Raw genomic sequence first — 22,039 nt, forward strand, 5'->3', positions numbered from 1 at the left:
CACCCCGATGCACGCGGTTTGTGCCTGACGCGCGCTCTGGCCCCGCCCACCGCGCTTTACCATTGGCTGCCGCGAATAGGCCACGCCTCCCAAACGGCGCTGGGGGCGGGGATAGGCGAGAGGCGGTGTCGTCGCTGTACCGGAGGTACCTCGGTGACTGCCGGAAGTATCCGGTGACTGCCGGAAGTGCCGCTCTGCGTCGCGCCATGGCTGGGAGGTCAGTCAGTGTCCGGGTTGGGGGTTGCGGGAGAGGTTCGAGCAGGAGCGTGGCGACAACGGGGGCATCACCGTCCCGTCCTTCCTGAGGGCGAGGAGCAGGAGGTGCCTCTGGGCTCCCACCGCTTTCCCTTCTCTAAGATTGCGGTTCTATTGCAGAACGTGATTTATTTCGGACTCCTGCCCCTTCTGTTCCAATGGCGCACATCACCATAAATCAGTACCTGCAGCAGGTAAGGAAGAGTTGATTTATGTATCTATGAGCGGTTCGAATACGTGGAAAAAGTTCATAAGAAGAGCTTAAAAGTACATAAGAAGGAAGTTTTTCTCTCAGAGAGCGGTCAGGCACTGGAATGGCTGCCCAGGGAGGTGGTGGAGCTGCCACCCTGGTAGCGTTCAAGAGGCGTCTGGATAGGGAGCTAGGAGATATGGGTTAGTGGTTTGCTGTAGGTATGGTAAAGGGAGGATGGTGGCATGGCAGTAGAGGCTGAACCTTCCCACCAGTATTCTGTTACTTGTTGTTACCATGTGACAGATGGCAGCAGAGGGGGCACTCTGACACTCTGGTGTCTGATATGGGAGTGTGGATGAAGCAAAGATGTGTCATTGAATTCCTCTGTGTGGAAAAAAATGGCACCCATTAGGATTCATCGTTCACTGGGTTTGTGTAGACCCAATGGTGGATGTGATTACAGTGACTCTGATTACAGTGAGCCCCTGTACTCGGCATTGGTGAGGCCTCACCTCGAGTACTGTGTCCAGTTTTGGGCACCTCAGCACAAGAAAGATATGGAGGTACTGGAGCAGGTCCAGAGAAGGGCAACGAGGCTCGTGAAGGGCTTGGAGAATCAGACCAATGAGGAGAGGCTAAGGAAGCTGGGGCTGTTTAGTCTGGGGAAAAGGAGGCTGAGGGGAGACGTTATCGTGCTCTTCCAGTACCTGAAAGGTTCTTACAGTGAGAGTGGGGCAGGTCTCTTCTCACTAGTGACAAGTGACAGGATGAGGGGAAATGGCCTCAAGTTGCACCAGGGCAAGTTTAGGTTGGATATTAGGAAGAACTTCTTTACAGAAAGGGTAGTTAGGTACTGGAATGGGCTCCCCAGGGAGGTGGTTGAATCGCCATCCCTGGATGTGTTTAAGAGCCGTTTGGATGTGGTACTCAGGGATATGATTTAGCAGAGGGTTTTTAGAGATAGGGTACTGGTTAGGCTGCGGTTGGACTTGATGATCTTCAAGGTCTTTTCCAATCTGGGTAATTCTATTACTGATTCTATGATTCTGTGGATAGTACATTTCAATAGTGGCAACAGTGGCAGTGGGTCACTTCCACTGGTGCAGATTTTCACAAGAGCAGCATGAGGGGGTCTTATTCATCTCAGGCAAAAATGCATAGGTAGTAGTGATGACTGTGTTGAAAAATAGTGCTTTGTAGCTGAGAACGTTCTCTATCAAACAGTGCTACCGTGCTCAATGTATCTGTTGTTGCTTCCATGGAGATAATTAGGAGGCATTACCTAATTGCAGCATCCTATATATAGGTGACCAAGACAATTCCTTTTCACTCAGTGTGGCCCAGGCAAGACAAAAGGCTGGACGCCCGTGTTTATGGCAGATAGAATGGAAAGACAGGAGCAGGTTCTCACAGACATCAGCTCTGCTGAGCCTTCAGTATTGAGCTTTTAGTGTGATGTTCTTGCTACTTCTTTCTGAACCATCCCATTTCCATCACTGTTATCAACCCTTTTTTATGATAGTAAATGCATATAAGTTATTTTGAGGTTCTCTGGTTTGCTTGTATCCCACATACAAGGATGAACCACAATAGCGTTCTTCTCATCCTCTCCGTTTCTGAGAAACAGATGTATTGAAAATACAATGCTGATTTATTTAGCTTTAAACCTTTCAAACTCATGTTTGAAAAGATACTGCCATAGATGAATGCTATAAATATGCTGTATGACTGTAGCTGGATTTAATTGTATATTATGCCTGTTTTGTGGGTTAGGTGCAAGAAGCTATTGACAGCAGAGATGGACAGTTTTGTGCAGAATTGGTATCATTTAAACATCCACACGTTGCAAATCCAAGGCTTCAGGTAAGAACTTTTTACTCCGGAAGAATCTGTTTTTGATGTTTTATGCATTTTTTTTTGCTACATCAGTAACGTGGCATAGTGGGAGTGAATATGGAGAGCAAACCTATGGCTAATAATTGTCTGGTGCTTGTGCTGTGTGCATTGCAGGTGCTTTATGTAAGACAAGCTCTGATCTGATCATGTACATAGAGTGCACACTAGCATTGTCTTACACTAGGTTTGTTATTAATATAATTAAGATTCTAGCAAAGGCATGTATGTGTAAGTCTGCCATGATAAAATACCTGTCTGATGTTTCTGGTGTAGTGGATGTTTCTTTAATTGATTTATTCTATCCTTAGCTTCCATCTCCAGAGGAAAAGTGTCAACAGGTTTTGGAGCCACCATATGATGAAATGTTTGCAGCCCACTTAAGGTAAAGATGGACTTAGGAATAGGCAAGTCAGCTAGAAGACATTCAGCAGGGACAGGGAAGCATATCCCTAAGTTTATTCAGTTATTTTAAAGTGATTATATCTGAAAAATTGCTTAGTTACTCTTATAAATAGCACTAGGATGATAGAAAATAAAGGCCTTCTCTTTTTTTCTCCACATAAAGGTTTTTTTTGTGTTGTACCTATAGGACATCTGTATATGGCAATTGACAAAGCTTTGATTTCAGCGCTTCCTATTTTCTATTTACTGCATCTCCTTTAACTGTAAAGTCTGTACCTGTTAAAAGGCAGAAGAAGAAATATTTGTCTTACATGTGTGATATTTTTGGCTGCACTAATGCACCTTTTCTTTGACAGATGTACTTACGCCGTTGGAAACCATGACTTTATAGAAGCATACAAGTGCCAAACAGTTATTGTTCAATATCCTTTCCCATGTATGTTGCATATCGCTTTCAGAATGAGTAGGTTCTCTTGTTGTCTTCATCCCTTTTCAAATCTAATATGCTGTGGCCTAGTTCCAATTACACTTCAGCTGTTTAGATTCTCAAGGAAATCCAGGTATGCTCTTTTCAGCTTTCTGTAGGACTAAGAAGGAACTTATCTCCTGCTTCAAAAACAAAAGCATAATTTCTCACAGGGAGCAGGAGAACCTGAATCATTAATATACATCCCAGTTTCTGCTTGGATGAAGGGAAAGATGCTTCTAAAGAAAACTGCAGGTTTATCTCTAAGTAAACAGCGTTTCTTATTGCTACCACCGTACAAGTGTGTGGTTGTGCTTACGTTGTTCCCTTCTGGGTCTTTGTATTGTCTCTCCTTGTTTAATTGCTGCTTTGTTGGTTTCTACTCTTTCATGCAGCATGTAGCATATAGTACCACACAACACCTCTATTTTTTTTATAGTCTGTGCTACGTTTCACAGCATTTTAAATTCTCCTAAACACAATACATCTTTCCTGCGAGCATTTCAGGCACATAAAGAAGAAAACTGGTGAGTATATCATAGTCTAGCTTAAAAACTAGACTCCTGTCTTTCATTGGTAAAATAACGTAGCCTTGGTTTCAGTTTGTATGCAGTACCTTTTTATCTCCAGCAGTACTTAAATGCCACCCAATAGTTTTTGCTGCCTGTTTGAGTTTTTAGATCTGAAACCGTGAAAACTATGTATACATTAAGTTTAATTACATAGAATGTTTGTAAACAAATATGTTAAGAATTTGTTGAAGGTGAAATAGCTTTTCTATTGTTCTATTTTTTTAAAGCTTTTAAAGCCACAGTAAAAAAGTTGTCTGAATTAATTCCTCTGGTGTAGGACTTCTGAGATGCTGATTTCTTGAAGGCTTCTTTTAAAAAGATTCATCTTTTAAATAAAAGTTCCTATATATTTTTACACTTTTATGACCAGCTAGGAAGAGGAAAGTGTCTTATTGCATGATTAGCATTTATACTGTGTCTTAACTTTTCCAGGGCATTACCTATTATGTATGCTGTAGCTCTTGATCTCCGAATTTTTGCTAATAATGTGAGTAAAACAACCTTAATACCTTAGCCTGTTGGGAGTTTCTGTGTTGGAAATGTTCGAGACTAGATTACAAAGCCTAATTTTGCTCTTCAGTGTTCAATTTGTTGTTTAAGATTTTGTTAATGCACTAGATTTGTCCTCTCCTATTGAGGAACTACGTTGCTCAGTCTGCCTGACTCTCATTTACCACTTGAATGGCAGGGTTTCTGGGCACCTGCATGCAACTCACAGTTTAGAGCATATGAAGCGATTAATTACTGTCATAGAAGAGTGTGGTGGCACAGCTCATGATTTCCATGTGTTATTTTTGCAACCTGAGTCTTTGAAGGAGTAGGGATACACAGGACAACTAAGCTTATCTAACTACACACCACACCTTAGTGAGTGAAGTTTCTGCCTTGTTTCCCTCTTCTGTGTGTGTATGTTGCTTTTGATGCTCGTTGGAGCCCTTGCTGAGTCTACAGCTCCTGACAAGCAAAAGAAAAACCCACAGCCAAAAAATGAACAAACTGAAATAATTTTTGCTCAGGCTAGTGAGTTGGAGTAGCTCGCATCTACAGAGAAATTCTTGACCCGAGATGAGCGGCAGGTCATGGCTTTGCTCCTGGTCACTTAACCTAAAGCAATGAAATTAGGAGTTCAAGCTACAGGAGAGTTTGTCAGTATTTCCATGCTTGCATGAAGAAGGCTTTGTGTGTGTTTGTGTGTCTGGTCTGTAGCAAGTCTCAATTCTCAGTCTGAACAAGGCAAGTTTGTGGGTTTGAGATGCGCGAGAAAGAGGAAGAATGGGGTCAGTTATACTGGAAGGGTTAGAATGCTATTTTCTAATTCCCATGTGCTCAAAAGATGTGGGTACAGAAAAGATTTCTACAGCAATGGTTGCATTTCTATTTCTTGTCCTTAAATTTCAGCGAATGAGAAAGCACACATTAAACTTTCTAGGAAGCACACAGCAAATATCTACTCACTGGGTTTTTTTCCCCCCCTTTTTCTTTGTTGTTTTATTTCTTCATTAACTAGTGCTTGGTTCTTTCTCACATTATATAAACATTATTGCCAACTTGTTGTATCGCTTGGTTTGTAGCGTGCATTTTCCTTTCTCTTTAAAGTCTCGGGTTGTAGCAGTGTGTACTTCTACCAGGAAATGTTGGGTGTGTTTTAGAAGTAAAATCTAGTCCTCGGAGCTGTGGAGAGAAGCTTAATTGTAAATTCTAAATCTTAGTTTGTGTAACTGAGGAATTAACTTTTGTTTGTTCGTGTTTAAAAGACATTATTTTAGCTCAGGTTTTGTTCTTTGGGAACTTGACTGGGAGTGTTAATCCTCTAACTCAGCTATAAGGTGATCCTGAATTTGGGCTTCTGAAAGCTGCGTTAAACTTAGCGTTGCTGAAGGCCAGTGCTATTTTCAATGTTCTGACTGGCTCTGCTATGCATTAAGTTTGGTACAGGGTGTTCAGGAACTTCTCCAAGTGTTTTGTTCTGTTTTGTTTTCAGTCCTCCTGTCAGCATGGCTACTCTCATGATTTAAGTAATAATAAGCATGTCAAATGTATTGTTAAAATGCGGTATTAAGGAACTAAGTTGTTTACAACCCAGTGAACTAGAACATAGAATTTGGTGCTGTTTCTTGTCATGTAATGATAGGCAGATCAACAGCTGGTGAAGAAGGGGAAAAGCAAAGTTGGCGACATGCTAGAAAAAGCAGCAGAACTGCTGATGAGCTGTTTTCGAGTCTGTGCCAGTGACACGTAAGTGAAAGATGCTCTGTAAAAGTTGTATGATTATATTCTTAAGAGCTTATATAAACTTTTCTCTACTTACTAGGACTGTATCTACGTAAGAACAAACACTTCAGAGGCTTATTTCCTCTCATGTATAGTCTGTCTTGACTATCAATTGCAGCTGGAGAGGCCACCTTTCAGGTTTAACCTTTCTAAGAGGTGATTCTGGGAGGGACTGACCCTGTCAGGGAATATTATTAACCCTTTTGTACACTCTTCAACTATAAAGTTTACTTCAGTGTGGTTAGACTGGGAATGGGTGACTCTTCGGTTTACTGTCTTAGCAATTCTAAGGCTTCCCAGGTAGATAAAGTGCTTTTATTCCCCATCGTTTTTTCTTTCACCTTGAATATTACCAGCAACTGCTTTGCTGGTGTATGCAGACTGGAGGGAGGATCCTGCTGCAGGTGAATAATATTCTGCATGATATCTCTCACTGTTATGAGAAGAAATGCAGCAGAGCTATTTAAAATTTAAGATTGGAGACATTCCATTTAGATAGAGCTGGCATGATTTAAGGCAAAGAGTAGGCTTCTATTTTCAGACACGTGTTTCTATCCTGAAAAACATCCATGAGATATTTATCTAGGCATGGAATTTACTACAGAAAAAAAAAGGAAGTAATTATTTTACTACAGTGTTCAGTACTAGCAGTTTTGTTTTGTTTTCTATTCTTACGACAGTCGAGCAGGCATTGAAGATTCCAAAAAGTGGGGCATGTTGTTTCTTGTGAATCAGCTGTTCAAAATTTATTTTAAGGTAGGGCTTAAGTCTGGTAAGCTGCTTTGTATTTCATACTCTAAGTCAAACTCACCCTTTTTAGCTTGATGTTGCGTATCTACGCTCTGTGAATAAAATATGGTTAATTTGATTTAACAGATCAATAAGCTCCATCTATGTAAACCCTTAATTAGAGCAATTGACAGTTCAAACTTGAAGGATGAATATAGTATGGCACAGCGAGTTACATACAGATACTACGTTGGACGCAAAGCCATGTTTGACAGCGACTTTAAGCAAGGTACTATGTGCCACATTTAAACTCTAGCTGCTTGGTGTGAACTCTGGCTTATGTGTGTGTGGTTCCAAATGTGTGCAAGATTCAATTGTATTCGTGCTGATCAAAAGGTAGTCAGGCTGAAAGATCCACAGGCTGAGTCAGATTAGAGATGAGATTACATAGCACTTCTGTTTCTAGTGTATGCCAGCTTTAAAATACTTGTTTCTGTGAAATTCCCTCTACTTTAATGCATTGTGTGCATGCATATTAGAACAATTATTCCCTGCAATAGCATCCAACAGAATAGGTTTGTAAAAGTTTTCACTAAGGAGGCTCTGCAGCTGTCTTGTCCTCTTGAAGTTACTCCATGCTATGTAGGATATCTTTAGCAAACTGTGCTGTGGAATTAGGTTCTCAGTGCATTGATTTTTGGAGACCACGTTTCTGAGATTTGTCATTCACAAATGCTTTTAGAGCTGAGACATAAGCCTTTAATTACAAATGTAAGCCTCTGTCCAAATAGCCCATTGCTTCAAGGGGAAAAAATGTTATTAGAGAGCTGGTTTTGTGACATCTAAAAAGCATCTTCAGACTGTCAGGTCTGTCTTATTTTCTTTCTAAGAGAAGAGTGATGGAAAAGTTCTCATACTATAATGCTGTGTGATATCACTGACATGTCTGCAGCTCTTATTTTTCTTGTAATACTTTGTCGTTTATGTGTTTCACCTATAATTCTTACATTGTGTTTCTTAATGTGTTTTGATTGATGTGGTTCTTTTTGATATCATTCCAAATATCATAGCTTCAAGTTAGAAATGGACATTGAGTAGAGAATCAGGTGATGGTATGAATCAGTCTTAGTTCTTGACTACTGACTATCACTGCTTTTATTTGTGTCTGCAGCTGAAGAGTATCTCTCATTTGCTTTTGAGCACTGTCACCGTTCAAGCCAGAAAAACAAAAGAATGATTTTGATCTACCTGCTGCCAGTAAAAATGTTGTTGGTGAGTAGATGTTATTCCTGCAAATTGTTTTTCAGGAGGCAGATAAGCTGAAACTGAAACTCAGTGTGGTTCTCAGTTTTCTTTCTTTTCCCTTATTGGAATGCAGAGGTTATTTGTGCCTGACCTCCATAAACACCAGCACATGCAGATGTTGTACAAATAAGGACAGAAAATATTGAATTGTAATTTACAGCAAAGTAGGAAAGGAGGAAGTAAAGCTGCTTTTTCTCCCCCCTGCCTTATTCTTCCCCTCTGAAAGGTGGAACTTGAGGTTGCTGCTATAAGAAAATAAGTGCTTCTTTAGAGAGCCCAAAGTTGACTTGTCATGTACCAGAGTGCCTTCGTGGTGACAACTGTGCAATGGCATCCAGGGAATGTCTGGATCCCCTGGTACAAATCTGTGTTGCTTTCACCTGGCAAAGGGAAGGAAAGTGTGTACATAAATGGTTGGAGACAGTTATGGTGAGTTTACCACAGGAAAGAGAGGACTCCTGTCTTTGTTTTTATAATTGTACCTTGTGCACTATTGCCCAGTTTAAGGCATGTCAGCTGGCTACCACTTGTTCTCTCCATCTTTTTGCTGAAAGAATTATCTCTGCTTCTTGTTCCTGTCCTTCCTGCATGTTGTGCTGGCATTTGTCTATTCCTTGAGTTAGTGGGGTTGTACAATTAATTCAGTGTAACTGAGGGGTCAAGGACTAGATTCTAGAGTGTTTCTCACTCCATTACTAAATTTCTCATGGAGAATGTTTTTATCGTGCAGTTCTGAGAGTTCCCATTTTCCACATTTGCCCTAGCAGAATGAGTCATGACCATTCTCACCTACCCCTTTGTGCTCCCTTTTCATTCCCTTGCAGTATCAACAAGCAAACAAGACAGAAATTACATGTAAGGGGGGAGCATGGTGGGTATGATAATTGGCTTCTGGTTTTCATTGTTGTTCACTGTCTTTCTTAGTGGTTATTTTCAGTGGTAGAGTTGATAAAAGGAAACTAACAAACCTTAAGCCTTCCTTAAACTGGTGGACCCTTTAGTGCCTAAGGTTATGGTAGCTTTTCTGAACAGTTCAGGAGGCACTAAAGAATCTGTATAAAGGTCATTGTTTTTACAGTAGCTTTTTGAAATCACAATCCAAACGCTAACACTAACCTTAGAACTACAACAATAGTTTGGGTATTGGTTTTTGGGGGAGTTTGGGGGTTGTTTTTCCTTCTTTTCATTCCTAGCAGTGCTCAGTAAACATGCAGCTGAGTTCTGCTCTTGACTCATCCACCCAGCCAGGAAAGGAATTAGCAGCAGCACCGTGTAATGGTAACTAAATTTAAATACTGACCAAGTTGGTATGCAATCCGATCTCTGCTCTGCAAAGGGAAAAAACAAAACCAAGTTTCTGTTTGATAAGTGAGCCTGATTCAGTCTTACCTGATCTAACAGTGAGAATTAAATTTGTTTCTTGAAACTTTCTTCTCTTTTCTCTTGACGTTTTAATGGCCATACGGAGGCACAGCGAAGAAATAATTTAGTAGACTGAGCTAACACATAACCGTGCTGAAGCACTGCTTGTGTTGTTAGTAATGCCTGGGATTCCCACAGTTCTTTTGCTTGCAAATAGGTCATAAAACTGCAACACAGAGTTTGGACCTGCCTAAGCCTTATGTCACACAATCTTGGTGTTTCCTAACACTCAGATATCAAGAGACTGCCTAAACAACTAATTATTGTCAGTTGGGTTGCAGGAAGTTTGACAGGACAAGGGGATGTGTTTCAAATACTTTATTTAGCATTTGTTCTGTTGCAAAGCAAAAAAAGAAGGTAGTCAAACACATTATAGATTACATTTAAAATGAACATGACTTTATCCTGGCAAACTTGGAAACCTTTTGTTTTTCAGGGCCACATGCCAACTGTTCAGCTCTTAAAAAAGTACGACCTTATGCAGTTTGCTGAAGTAACAAAGGCTGTGAGGTATGCAGTTATTTTATTACATTGTGTAGTAGTTCAAAAAGCTTTAACTAAAACATATTTATTTGGCATGATTGAGGAAGGATTCCTACCAAGTCATACACTTCCTTTTCTTGATAGGATGTAACCTTCTCACGTGTTCATTTCTTCCATCCTTCTAGTGAAGGCAATCTCCTCCTCCTGAATGAAGCTCTGACCAAGCATGAGACTTTCTTCATTCGATGTGGAATCTTTCTTATCCTCGAGAAGCTGAAAATCATCACATACAGAAATCTCTTTAAGAAAGTGTAAGCATAACAAAAGTTACAAAAGCTGACTCAATGTGCTTTCAGCTAGGACTGAGATGTATACGCTCTTCAGCACTCTCAAGGAGTGCAGAATTCCTGTTAAAGTGAATCTGTAGTAGAATGTCTGTTCTACTATGAACCAGAATTCTAAGTTATTGTTTCTCAATAACAGACTTTCTGTTGTTTCTTGCAGATATTTACTACTCAAAACACATCAGCTTTCCCTAGATGCCTTTCTTTTTGCTCTGAAATTCATGCAAGTAGACGATGTTGACATTGATGAAGTCCAGTGCATTCTAGCTAACCTTATATACATGGTATGTGCTTCCTGCTTGTTTCTGAGTCCTTCCAGACACCAGACAGTAAAAAGCATTAGGCAGAGACTATAAGTTTGTTACAGAAATATATCGGTAATCTCACCTTTTCTTGCGTGTAAATGTTGATTTGTTTGTTCCTGAAGCATAGATGTTTTCATTTGCCCTGGGATATTTCTCTAGTTCTGACTTTTGCAGGAATCAGTTATAATTGCAGTTCATTATGCATTACAAATTTGGTACTGATTTTTCTAAGTAACATACAAATCTTTGTTTAAAAATGCTGAAGTTATATCTAGTACCAGGAAGGGATTTGTTTTTCTGCATTTGAAGTAGGAGACTGTTGGCATTCCGGCATCAGAAGAACTACATTTCATAGTATCCTAGTATCGTGCGAGTTGGAAGGGACCTTAGAGATCATCGAGTCCAACTCCCGGGATTCGAGCCCTCTAGTGTAGCAGAGCGGCACTTCTACCACTTGCGCCACAGGGGGGATTCCATCCCGGGCCTCCAGTGTTGCAAGCGGCGTTTCTAACACCTGGGGCACACATTTCCTTGTTTCTTGTTTTGTCTTTGACTCTAAATGGGTCTTCACTACTTGTGAACAGGTACAAGCTTGAAGTCAATAGTTTCCTAATAAATCAGAAGTTTTGGAGCAGCACTGCAGTGTCAACAAGAAAACAAACTACTTCTCCTGGAGAAGAAAAGGCTCAGGAGAGATCTGATAGCAGCCTTCCAATACTTAAAGGGAGCTAATAAGTGGAGAGAAATCAACTTTGTGCACAGTCTGATAATGATAGAGCTAGGGAGAATGGTTTTAAATTAGAAGAAGAGAGAATTAGATTGTACATTATAGGGAAGTTTTTCACTGAGAGGGTGGTGGGGTGCTGGAGCAAACTGCCCAGAGAATCTGTGTCAGACCCATCCCTAGAGGTGTTCAGGGCTGGGTTGGATCGGGCAGCCTGATCTAGTGCCTGATTTAGTGGCTAGAAACCCTGCCCACAGCAAGGGGCTGGAACTAGGTGATCTTTGAGGCCCTTTCCAACCAAAGCCATTCTGTGATTCTTTGTTTCTGAAACGGGTTATTTGGTACCTAATTAGAGTAGAAGAGAGTGGGGTAAGGTAACTGGAAGACTTCTTTCAGTGCTGCAACACTACATGTCTTAAAAGGAAGAATTTATTTTTTTTAATTTGAAATAGGGATTAATTAGAATTCCAATTTTAAAATGAACAAGAGTAAATTAGGAACTTCTCCAGAGCTCTGTCTCTTCAAGGGAATGTAAGCAAAACAGTAGCGGTCCCTGACAGCAGGCAGTCCAAGAGCAGCATTAGTACACAAGCATGGATATGGTACCAACTTTCTGCTTGCTGTTTGATGCGACTCACGTAAATTGGGTCCTTACAAATACTTAATGTGGTGGTGATTGACTATGTACACATAGCTTTGATTTAATCTAACGACATTTGAGGTATAACGAGCTTCCAGTGCTAACACTATTTTCTTCTCCTGACAGGGTCATATTAAAGGCTATATATCTCATCAGCATCAAAAACTCGTGGTCAGTAAACAGAACCCGTTTCCTCCTCTGTCAACGGTGTGTTGAGTATTGTGTCTTACTCATGCAAGAACAGATATGCAACTTGCCCAGTGGAGCTGCTCCTCATCAGCCAGAGAACATTATAAATACCTGGTTCACATCCAGGGTTGGAATACCAGGAACTGTTTGTGGCTCCTTTCCCAGAATGACCAAGGCTGCCAGTGTAACAAAGTGCATGAACTCCTTTTCAGTAGTGGTTTCTGAAGGTTTTCTAGATCATTAAAAGTATCTCCTGAGGAAATAAAAGCAAAGCATTCCAAAGATCTCCCAAAGTACTTAAAACCTTTTACAAAGTACTTTGTGTTACTATTTCCACATTTGTCCTTTGGAAAACAAGTGGGTTACATGTGGTAATCCATTATTCAGTGTTGAAGTAATATTTTCTTTTTATGATTCCTATTTTCTAAATCTCTTCGATGAACTTGCTGGCCCAAGTATTCTCTTCAAGCCTTCTCTAAGAACGAGAGAAATTGCTCTTGACACCAAAAGCTTGCCTATGTCATTGATACATAGAAGTTCAAGTATATGTGGGATGTTTGCCTGTAGGTACTCAGGGATAGATTTGTTGGTTGTCCTACCATTAAAATTCCTTTATTGTTTTGTTTCAAATGTATTGTGATGAACAAAAGAGTGCATCTAAGTAACTTACCTGTATTCTGTTTTATTCTGCTTCCTGGGAAGAGGCTGCCACTGGGTCCAACGTTTTAAGTGTTCCTTCTGTTGTGTGTTTGTTCTGGGTTATTTTTTTCTATTTTGGAAGTAGGAAAGAGGATGGTTACAGTGTACCTGTTGGTTATGAGGGGATAGTTCTATCTGTTTTTTTGGTTTTTAGTTGTTTGTGTTTTTTTTTTTAAAGAAAATAAAACATTTTCCCCCCTCTTTGACAGTCTGATTTTATTTTACTCACTAACTGAAGTAGACAGTGAAGTAGACATAATTCCTATGGCAAAACACAGCTACCAAGAAGAATGTTCAGTGTGATGAGAGAATCAGATCTTTATCAACATACACATTTAAATGCCTGGAGTGTCCCTTTATAAGTTGTACTTCTACAAATGCTGAAACAAGAGCATGGATTTCTTCAATCGGACCTGAGGATAGCAAGTATTAGAAGGACTTATTCTAGCAACATTTAAAAGACTAGAAAAGCATCAGTACTTTTTCAGTTTTAGAGCAAACAGTTTAGTAAACTTAAAGTTCCGTCTGTTTATTAGCAAAGCCGCTAGGTTTTCTGCATCATGGCTTTTACAGTACTGTGTACCAACAGAGGAAGGAAAGACAAATGGGCTTTTCCGTATGAATTGGAGTTAAATAGGTATCATCATTGCGACTTCCACTGCTGCAAATTGTGATAGCCAGATGGCTCTACTGGTTGCTTCCTCATGTTTCCTTGCAGCGATTGGTAGGGGTTTGGTGCTGGAGGATTGGTGGTGTTTGCGTCTTACTTCATTTTCTGTTTAAACCATATCATGTACCTAGCAGTGTTGGTAAATAAAAATGTTTTCCTGTCATCATCTTCTAGTGGCCAAGGTCCCAGGATACCAGTCAGAAACCACGTGCCTTTATACACAGTGGCCATAAAGCTCCCTCCAGCCAGCTGTTTGTCTACGGCCTCCTGGCTGTGTCCACAAAACTGCCTGTTTGTGAGGCTTACGTTGAGTATTTGTTCACAGTCCTCGCTGGGAAGATATGAAACCTGCAACCCATCGCTTTGAAATTCACCACCTTCCATTTTCCAACCAGTGACTGTACCAGCCAATTTTGGAATCAAAATGTGTTCTGCAAAGTCTCTTTCAGGGATGCATACAGGAAGCTGGTGGTTACTGCACTCAATGTGCTCTTGGAGTTGTAGCAGTGCAATGTCATTCTCGCCAGTGTCTTCATCGTACCGGATGTGTATGTGTTTCTCATGAACTTCCATGATCTTCTCAGCTCCGCTTGTTCTGTTATGCCCTGTGAAGCAACGACATGTTGACTGCTCTTAGGAAGAAACTACCAGAAACTCGATAACTGCATGCACATTGGTAACAGCTGCCTAGTTGTGCTGAGGAGTATCTACGCTAGAGAAAGATGCTCTTTCTTGAAACACATGCGTTAAAGGTGAATTAAGAATGACAGCTTCAGTCTCGGGTAGATGCATCCATAATTCACAGGGGAAGGATAAACACCCACCAATAGAACTGAATTTGGGCATGAGTAGTTTCTTTCCTTGGGGGTGCAGAGCAAGTGAACTCTGAACCTGGTTTAGTTTATCCTAGGTGCTGAGACAGCCCATCTGAATTGCCTACGTGAGGTACTTGTTTCTCTCCTTGGCTGTAGTTCTAACTTGATAATTTAACTAAGGTGTTTAACTGAGATGACAGCGTGTTTGTGGCCCAAAACAACGGTTTTGGACAATTTTAGTAAGCAGCAGAAATTGTAGTAAGCTGTTGTTTTAAAAGAAGCTTATCCATGCTGAAAAGTGCTACAACCAAAGAAAATGTCTGATCACCTACCAGCACCAACCCTGATTTTAAAATGATTGTGCAGAAGGGCACACTGTGCCGTGGTCAGTACAAAGTTACTTTTCAGCAGCACTCCTCCACAGAAACCTTTCCCTTCTGAGTTTAGCAACAGGACCTGAGAAAATGCAAAAAGAAGATAAGTAGCTCTGTCCATGGGAAGTTGAGTAATAGACTTCATGAACTGCTAGAAATACCTGCCAAGGAAATTGTTTGCCATGTTCCTTTGGGGTTTCACCGATCAGGTTATCGCTGTCTTGATGTGTGCCACATGCACATTGATCTAGCAAACAAACAGACAAACAACAACAACAAAAACAACACCCCTCCAAAACAAAACAACTCATGCTGTAAGATTTCAGGACAAAAACTACCTGCAAGTATGTTATTCATTCTCCATATGCTGTAGGGTTTGGGTAAAGGACAATTTCTCAGCTGGTGAAAATCAGAATAATTAATTTAACATGTGTTGTCTGGTAGCTTAGCAATGGCACTGAATGGTTTGGTCACTGTGTTAGGCTTGTGGTCACCAGATTTCACTGCCTGTGACTTATGAACAGAGCTTCCTCTCCAGCCAACTATCATCACAGGTTGCTTCCTCATCTTCGTATCTGGGCAGGGTAATTCTCGGCCTTCCTTTCTGAAGTTAAGACTATAAGGGGGATGCCTTTGTGTTCTGCTTCAGAGAGGGAGCCTGCATTTCAAGCGGATCTCAGTTAATTTGCATTCACAAGATCTTCTTACGCCTTGAGTTCTCGTCTTGGATCATATAAACCAGATTCAGGTGAAGCTGAATCAGAACTAAGCCCCTGTAACCATGTGCTTTAACAGCTAATGGCATTTAGCCCTCCTTACCAGACTAGAGCTAGTCTGAAGTAAAACTCATCTGAGTAAAACCCATCTAACTTTCACACTCACACCTACCTAACGGGATGCACTGTTTTTTGTCCTTCCCGAGCTCATAGCCATCAGCGCAGGAGCAATGGTAGGAATTACTTCCTGGGTAGCAGAAGTGCTGGCATCCTTCTTTCCCTTGGTGCCGGCATTCATTTTTAGCTGAATGGAGCAGACAGAGAAAAAGCATTAGTAACCAAGAGTTAGGCTTTGCACATGAACCTGTGAAAGGATGCTCATTTAAGGAAAGCACTAAGAAATTGCACCAGGGTGGCTTTCTGCACTTTTTCAAAAGGCAGGTGTTGTGTGAGGAAGAAAAAGGCTACAGCTTGCTGCTTTCCAACTTAAGCGAATTTATAGTTCTCATAAACTATACTTAACTCACTTAACCTTCAGTGCAAAGCGATAGGAAGAGGTTTTGGTGCTGGATTTAGCTCACAGGCAGAGGAGCAGCAAGGAAATCTGTACTCAGTGTGGTTCTTGGTGGCTCCTGTGGAGCAGGTGCTACTCCTCAGTGGGCTGCAGGGAAGGGCCCTGATGTGCAGAACTCAGGGCAGGGAACCAAAACCTGTCGGAGGTGAACATGAAGATCTGGTCTGATGTAGTAGTATCTGATAACCATTAGGCATGCATGTGGGGTAGCATTGCAAACTGTGGCTTAGCATAAGTAAGGATACTTAGGTTGAGCATCTCAGCTGGAGGAGCATCAGGAAATAATGCATGTTAACCCCACGCTGCAGTGGGTCCAAGCCTGTGTCCTGGCAGCAGTGCCTCACCAAAGGCGCAGTTCTCTCCCTCAAAGCCCACGGTGCAGGTACAGGTGTAGCCACGGATGCTGTCCTCGCATAGGCCGCCATGCTGGCATGGGCTAGAGGAGCACCTCCAGCCACCTGGGGAAGGATGGCCAGATGTAGATGGAGTTGGTGAAACACTCCTACCCCTGAAAGCTCAGCTGTAGGCGGACAGGGCTTCCTCTATGAAAAGTCCTGAGCAGCACCTAGCTGGAGTCAAGGAAAAGCGGTCCCACCCTCACAGGAAATTAATACCACAGCTATTTTTAATGGCTCCCTATCCACTATGTAAACCTCAGATTGCAAAAGAATAAAAACTAATTAAAAAGAGATGTGAGAGAACTTTTTGGACATGCAGTGGTGAGGGAGGGGTGAGGCCTAGTTGCTGCATGCGTCTGCTCCAGGCTTCGTGCCCAGGGAATGCCTGGCTGCATCACCCCATGTCTTTTGCAGGCTCATTACTTGCCAGTCATCTCTTAAACTAATGCTCAGCATACAGTGAAAAATACACCTCTTTTCCCTTCCTGGGTTGCTCACTGTTAACACCACCCTGAGCCACAGCTGCCATCCTAGCCCATACTGGTTCCACAAGGCCACGCTGCTTCCTATGATAGCATCTGCTCCCCTACAGCTTACACACACTCTGCAGTCTTAGCTATTTCTTCCTATCTGTGACTTGTCAAATCCTTTCACATCAGCACTTTTCCTCTTGCTTTACTAGAGACATAACAAATAGCACCTGGGTGTTTCTTGTTGAATAAACTGCTGAAAACTCGAAAATAGCATAAGACTGAAGCGTAATATTCAGAGCATGACACTAGTGTGAGGATAGAAATCAAGAGACTAACTTACCGTAGTAGTTATCCCAAAACATTTTCTGAAAAAAAGGGGAAAAAAAGGGAAAACTGGACTTTAGTTCTCAAATAACATCATTTTCCATGAGTGCTTTGTAAAACAGAAGCAGTAAATGAAAGATTATACTGTCCCCTCATTCCCATAGGGAGCAGCCAATGCCCCTCTATCAGCCTGCTGCCCCTGAGCTTGCCCTGAGGCACTTGGACCACCAGTCATGTGGCTGTTTTTTCTTCGTCCCTGCAAACTCTGTCTCTGCTCACACTTCTGTGTTAGAGAGCAGAGCATCCAACTGTACATTGCTCTTGTACACTGGCACTTGTGGCCATTGCCCCAAAGATCCTCTTTCTGTAAGTCCTACTACTGCTCTGGTCCTTCCCTCCATCCCAGCACTCCATTGTCCCTCTCAGTCCCCAGGGGATGCTGGGGCTTATTTGTGCATGTGATCAGGATAGGATAACATCTGTGGGCTTCTCCAACACAAGATGCAGAACACATCAATTTCAGGAAGGGATTTTAAAAGTGTAGAAGATGGTTTTACACAGAGAGAAACCCAAACAGTGGAAGCAAGCTGCTGGAACTCATTGTAAATAAAACAATAACAAGCAAAACAAAGCCAACAAGAAAATAGTTCTTCACACGCACAAAGGAAAACAAAATACTTACGAGCATTTCATCGTTTTCAAATACTTCTCTTGCTTCCTCGAGCGTGCATCTCTCTTCAAGGCATTCCTTTTCCAAACTGCCTTGCATGACCTCCTCGAAACGCAGGGAGTTGGCACGTCGATGCCTCTTGATAACTTTGTTTGCCTCATCAGTTGATATAAACACTGAAATGTTGTATGGGAAGATGATGATATTAGCACTTAGGCTATCTTTTATGATTTCACTTTTATTTTTTGCTAAGATCTTATTAAGCTGCCAATTTTTATTGTGAAAAGAAATCCTTTGGATGTTTCAGAGTTTCAGCCACAATAAACTCCAAAAAAGGTCTACTTCCACAGCCTAAACCAGGCTGAGGAGTCACAGGAATGTAGCACTTCTTTCTTCTGGGGGTGCCTTACTTATTCCCAGGCAGGGGGCATTTGGTACAACTCCAAGCTCTGTGTCTTAAAGACCCATGGTTGGTTATGTGTTTTGTGGATAGGCTTTGCTGTGCTGTGGGTTTCATGTCTCTTTGGTCTCAGTAAAATTTGGAAAAAGGATTTCTGAGAGGCAGACAGACACTATTTTGTTAGAGTCCATGGGGCTTTCAGCAGAAGTGAAAACTATTTGTATTTATTTGTAATGATGAGGAATCCAAACTGATGCCTTTGGTCTGACCACGTGGGGATTTTTTGCTGCCAAGCGTGACCTCACATCTCTCAAAGGGAACAAATAAAAGCAACCCCCAGCAATGCCACCCTTCATACAGAAGGTACCTTAATATTTTTTGAGCAAAGAGAATGAGAAGCTGAAGACATGAGAGACATCCAACCTTGAAACTCCTATTTGCAATGATGTCCACAACAGGACTGGCCTAGCAGGGGGAGGCCTGGGGCGGCACTGTTGCCTTTGACATGGCCACGTGTGTCAGCGCGTGTTTGTCAGCTCTCCTGTACTCAGAAGGTAAATCCAGGGGTGCAGGGACTGGCTTTGTTTGTTTGCTTGGTTGTTCTGCATTTTATACTGTGTTTGGGGGCCCAAAGTTTGAGATAATCAATCAATATTAGAATTGAAGAATATTAATAGCAATACAAAAAATATTCTGGAGTTCCTTAGTTACGCTTGTGAAAGCTTGTGGGTATGCAGCAGGCTCACATGTGATATTAAATAAGACTATGTTTCACCTTCATGCTCTGAATTGCTGAAAGTTGTCTAGACCCCCACTGCACGCTTGGACAAACCATGGAGGATGAATACAAAAACCATATATTTCTGACCTTTCTTCTTATTACAGCAGCAACTAGGAATACAAAACAAAATTCTCCCTACTATGTCAGTGATGGTATTACTGGATTACAATGCCCCAAGTAACCTACTGCCATTTTTACTTAGGCATGTGAAAATAAGAATCAACCCAGCAAAAATGTACTGAAACACAGACAGCTGTTTGTGGTGTCAGCCTGTGCTACAAGGCAAACGTGACAGGAGGTACATAAACACAATGTGTTTACAAGACAAGGAGCCCAAAGGAGAATGAAAGCCACAACAAAACAAAGGCCATACCTGTCTCCTCTGTCTGAAGGAAAAGGGCAGAGAGAAGAAACAACATTGTCCAAAAGCATCTTGCCATTGCTACTCTCTGCGATCAATGGTGGCTTGCCTGCATTCCTGCAGCTCTTTGGGGAAATGGCTCAGCGGGAGATGTTGAAGTTTAAAGTCCATCTGCTCAAGAGAAAACAAAACCTCGGAGGGCAAAGCCCAGCCTCAAAGTCAACATGTGGAAACCCTGAAAAAACCTGTTTCGTGGTTGAACAGTGCTCCTTCTCTCAGTGCAAAGGCAGAAGGCGAAGCATGCTTGGAAACCTCCAACTTTTGGATATTCCTCCCCCAGCCTTCACCTACGTAACTCAAAATGGGGAGAGGTGGACAACATGAGCACTTCTTTGTGCCATAGCAAGCTTGGTGGTGACTCCAGGATCAGTAGTTTAGCATGGCTGCTGTGCTCACCAACTCTACATAAACCTTTATTGTGGCAGGGCACAATATGCACATGCTTCACTTTACAGGTTTGGGGCAGCCTGGAGGGGAAAGTGCTGTTTAATCTCTTTTAGAAACATAAAGAACACACCAATCTGAGAGTATGTGAGTAAACTCTCAAATAAAACTTCGCATCAGTTGGAGTTATAAAAATCAGGTTTGCTACAGAGCCAGGCTGTCTCCTCTCAGCACGCTTACATGTCACCACTTGATGTCAGTACAGGGCTTTGCAGCACACATATGTACATCTGCAAGCATTCATCTGTTTTTTATACAAGCTGCTCCCACTTTGCAAGCCTATGCCAATTAAAGGACTCCTGTTGGTATCAGATATTTATTCAGATTAGGTTAGTGGTAGCAACACACAGCTTCAGAAGCTGTATTATCTGTAGAGCTTAGTTTACAAGTTCACGTTTTCTTTTTAAACAAAACATGCCTTGAACATCTGTACAGACCACGGTGTACTCAGTCCATGTACAGCAACCACTTTGCTTTTTCTGTGTTGACATTATTGCAACAGTTCTTACAAATTAAGGAACATAGCACAAAGGGAGGGGCTTAGAAAGGCAGTCCTTTGCTTGCATGATCCTTTAGGAAGAGCAAATGGAATTTATTTTTCCATTCCCTTAAACATCACAGTGAGCAGATGGATACAGAGTTTATCAGCACGTCCAGCACCCCTGTTTGCTGCAGACTTGTCTGGCTGTCAGCTGAGATCTCTGTCACTGTCACACATTTTTGGGAAATGCACACTCAGCTATGGAAAGGGTACAGCAATGATATTCCAGAAAACACTGCCCTTGCACTAAGCAAATAGAGAAAGCTGATGGCTGGGCTCACAGCCATGTCTGTACCTGGGAAGTCCTGCTGCTGAGCAGCACGAGGGCACCGTAGTTGGTTTGTGGACACTGGAGGTGGTTCAAGGCTAAGGGGTGATGTGTTCTGCCCACAGCAGGAGCTGCTCCAGCCTCCACCTCCCTGGGGAGCTGGGGGACAGGGATTGAGGAAGAACTGGACAACAGGAGAAGCACATATTCTGCAAAGGTTTAATGCTTAGTACAGTTAAAATGAGTTATAATTCAGTTAAAGGTCTGGGCAGCAGCCAACCAGTGCTGTTCACCATCTGCAGGAGAAGAAAAAGCTTTTCTTGCTGTATTTGAAGGGCATCACCATTTCTAAAAGCTGGAGGGACTTGCGCTTGTACTGGAGGAACATCAGCACTGCCCTTCTGTTTGGCTGCAGATTGCATGACATCCCAAGGCAGGAATGAAACCACAGGAGAGCTGATTCCCTCTAGGGTGTTCTGCACCCACAAGGGCTTTTCTTGAGGTTGTGCAAGCCCCCTGACAGTCTGGCTGTGAAAACAGAAAATATCCTGGAGCTACTCTGACATCTCTGCAGACAAGTGCTGACATTATCTATTTCTGCTTCTAAAGATATCACAGGGCTCTTCGGAGCCCATTACAAGGCTCAGTGTTCTTGCTTAGTGCTCAGCTGCTGAAGCCTCCCTCTACCATTTCTGCTCTTCTTTTTCCACCTGGTTCTCTTCCCTTAGGTTGCAGAACAGCCCTGCAACTGAGTCCAGACGCTGTGATTTATGGTGTCCTCATGGCTATCCAGTCCCTTCCTTTGCAGAAGGGAAGCCCTGCCCTGAGCTCAGTGCAAGGCCACCACATGAGAGCTTTTAGCTGCATCCTGGCCAGATGAGACCAGGAGGTGGAAATGGTTCCAGCTGTACACCTGGCTCCCAAGCCATGGGAGACAGACTCTGTAGGCTTGTGCAACTGCTACGTGGCTGGAGTACAACATTTAGAAGTTGACTTGGGCATTCTTGACAGGAAAAGAAAATATCCATCTGCAACAAAAGATTTCTGGCATTTGTAGGTGTTTATGGAAGAATCAAAGTAAATCTTCCAGAATGGCCTGAGTTACAACTCCCTCCTCTCTCTGAAGGCTTAGAAGGTTGACAGAGGCAGAGCATCAGTAATGCGATGCCTGTCTTTGGCGCGTCTCCTGAGAACTGCAATTTTCTGTGCAATTAAGCAGCTGGGTGAAACGCCTCTGCAGACAACGTTTGTTCTTACACACTGATGCACTTTTTA

The 22,039-nt window shown here is 42.1% G+C and overlaps 2 protein-coding genes across 2 annotated transcripts; one reads left to right on the top strand and one right to left on the bottom strand.

Moving 5' to 3' along the window:
* Nucleotides 1-98: 98 nt before the first annotated feature.
* Nucleotides 99-13,098, top strand: PCID2 (PCI domain containing 2). Its single transcript, XM_072358692.1, has 15 exons — nucleotides 99-217; nucleotides 376-449; nucleotides 2,222-2,311; nucleotides 2,653-2,726; nucleotides 3,103-3,168; nucleotides 3,698-3,739; nucleotides 4,217-4,271; nucleotides 5,916-6,019; nucleotides 6,736-6,811; nucleotides 6,932-7,073; nucleotides 7,956-8,056; nucleotides 9,948-10,021; nucleotides 10,180-10,305; nucleotides 10,499-10,622; nucleotides 12,134-13,098. The coding sequence occupies exons 2-15, from the start codon at nucleotides 414-416 to the stop codon at nucleotides 12,221-12,223; spliced, it is 1,200 nt and encodes a 399-aa protein (XP_072214793.1). The 5' UTR covers nucleotides 99-217; nucleotides 376-413; the 3' UTR covers nucleotides 12,224-13,098.
* A 560-nt stretch (nucleotides 13,099-13,658) lies between these two features.
* Nucleotides 13,659-19,545, bottom strand: PROZ (protein Z, vitamin K dependent plasma glycoprotein). The gene is made up of 8 exons (XM_072357375.1): nucleotides 19,464-19,545; nucleotides 17,922-18,085; nucleotides 17,256-17,280; nucleotides 16,389-16,502; nucleotides 15,643-15,774; nucleotides 14,916-15,001; nucleotides 14,713-14,836; nucleotides 13,659-14,170 (listed from the first exon to the last, which is right to left on the bottom strand). The coding sequence occupies exons 1-8, from the start codon at nucleotides 19,528-19,530 to the stop codon at nucleotides 13,659-13,661; spliced, it is 1,224 nt and encodes a 407-aa protein (XP_072213476.1). The 5' UTR covers nucleotides 19,531-19,545.
* Nucleotides 19,546-22,039: the final 2,494 nt, after the last annotated feature.

The sequence above is a fragment of the Excalfactoria chinensis genome, chromosome 1 (assembly GCF_039878825.1).
Source record: "Excalfactoria chinensis isolate bCotChi1 chromosome 1, bCotChi1.hap2, whole genome shotgun sequence".
NCBI lineage: Eukaryota > Metazoa > Chordata > Aves > Galliformes > Phasianidae > Excalfactoria > Excalfactoria chinensis.

Excerpts from the sequence above, each read along its gene's own strand:
- PCID2 (XM_072358692.1), top strand. The coding sequence starts at position 414 with ATGGCGCACATCACCATAAATCAGTACCTGCAGCAG. Across the intron at positions 7,074-7,955 it reads TGACAGCGACTTTAAGCAAG|CTGAAGAGTATCTCTCATTT; the intron begins GTACTATGTGCC and ends TTGTGTCTGCAG. Across the intron at positions 8,057-9,947 it reads TGCCAGTAAAAATGTTGTTG|GGCCACATGCCAACTGTTCA; the intron begins GTGAGTAGATGT and ends TTTGTTTTTCAG.
- PROZ (XM_072357375.1), bottom strand. The coding sequence starts at position 19,530 with ATGGCAAGATGCTTTTGGACAATGTTGTTTCTTCTCTCTGCCCTTTTC. Across the intron at positions 15,002-15,642 it reads AAAACAGTGCATCCCGTTAG|ATCAATGTGCATGTGGCACA; the intron begins GTAGGTGTGAGT and ends TTTGTTTGCTAG. Across the intron at positions 14,171-14,712 it reads TAAAATCAGGGTTGGTGCTG|GGCATAACAGAACAAGCGGA; the intron begins GTAGGTGATCAG and ends GTTGCTTCACAG.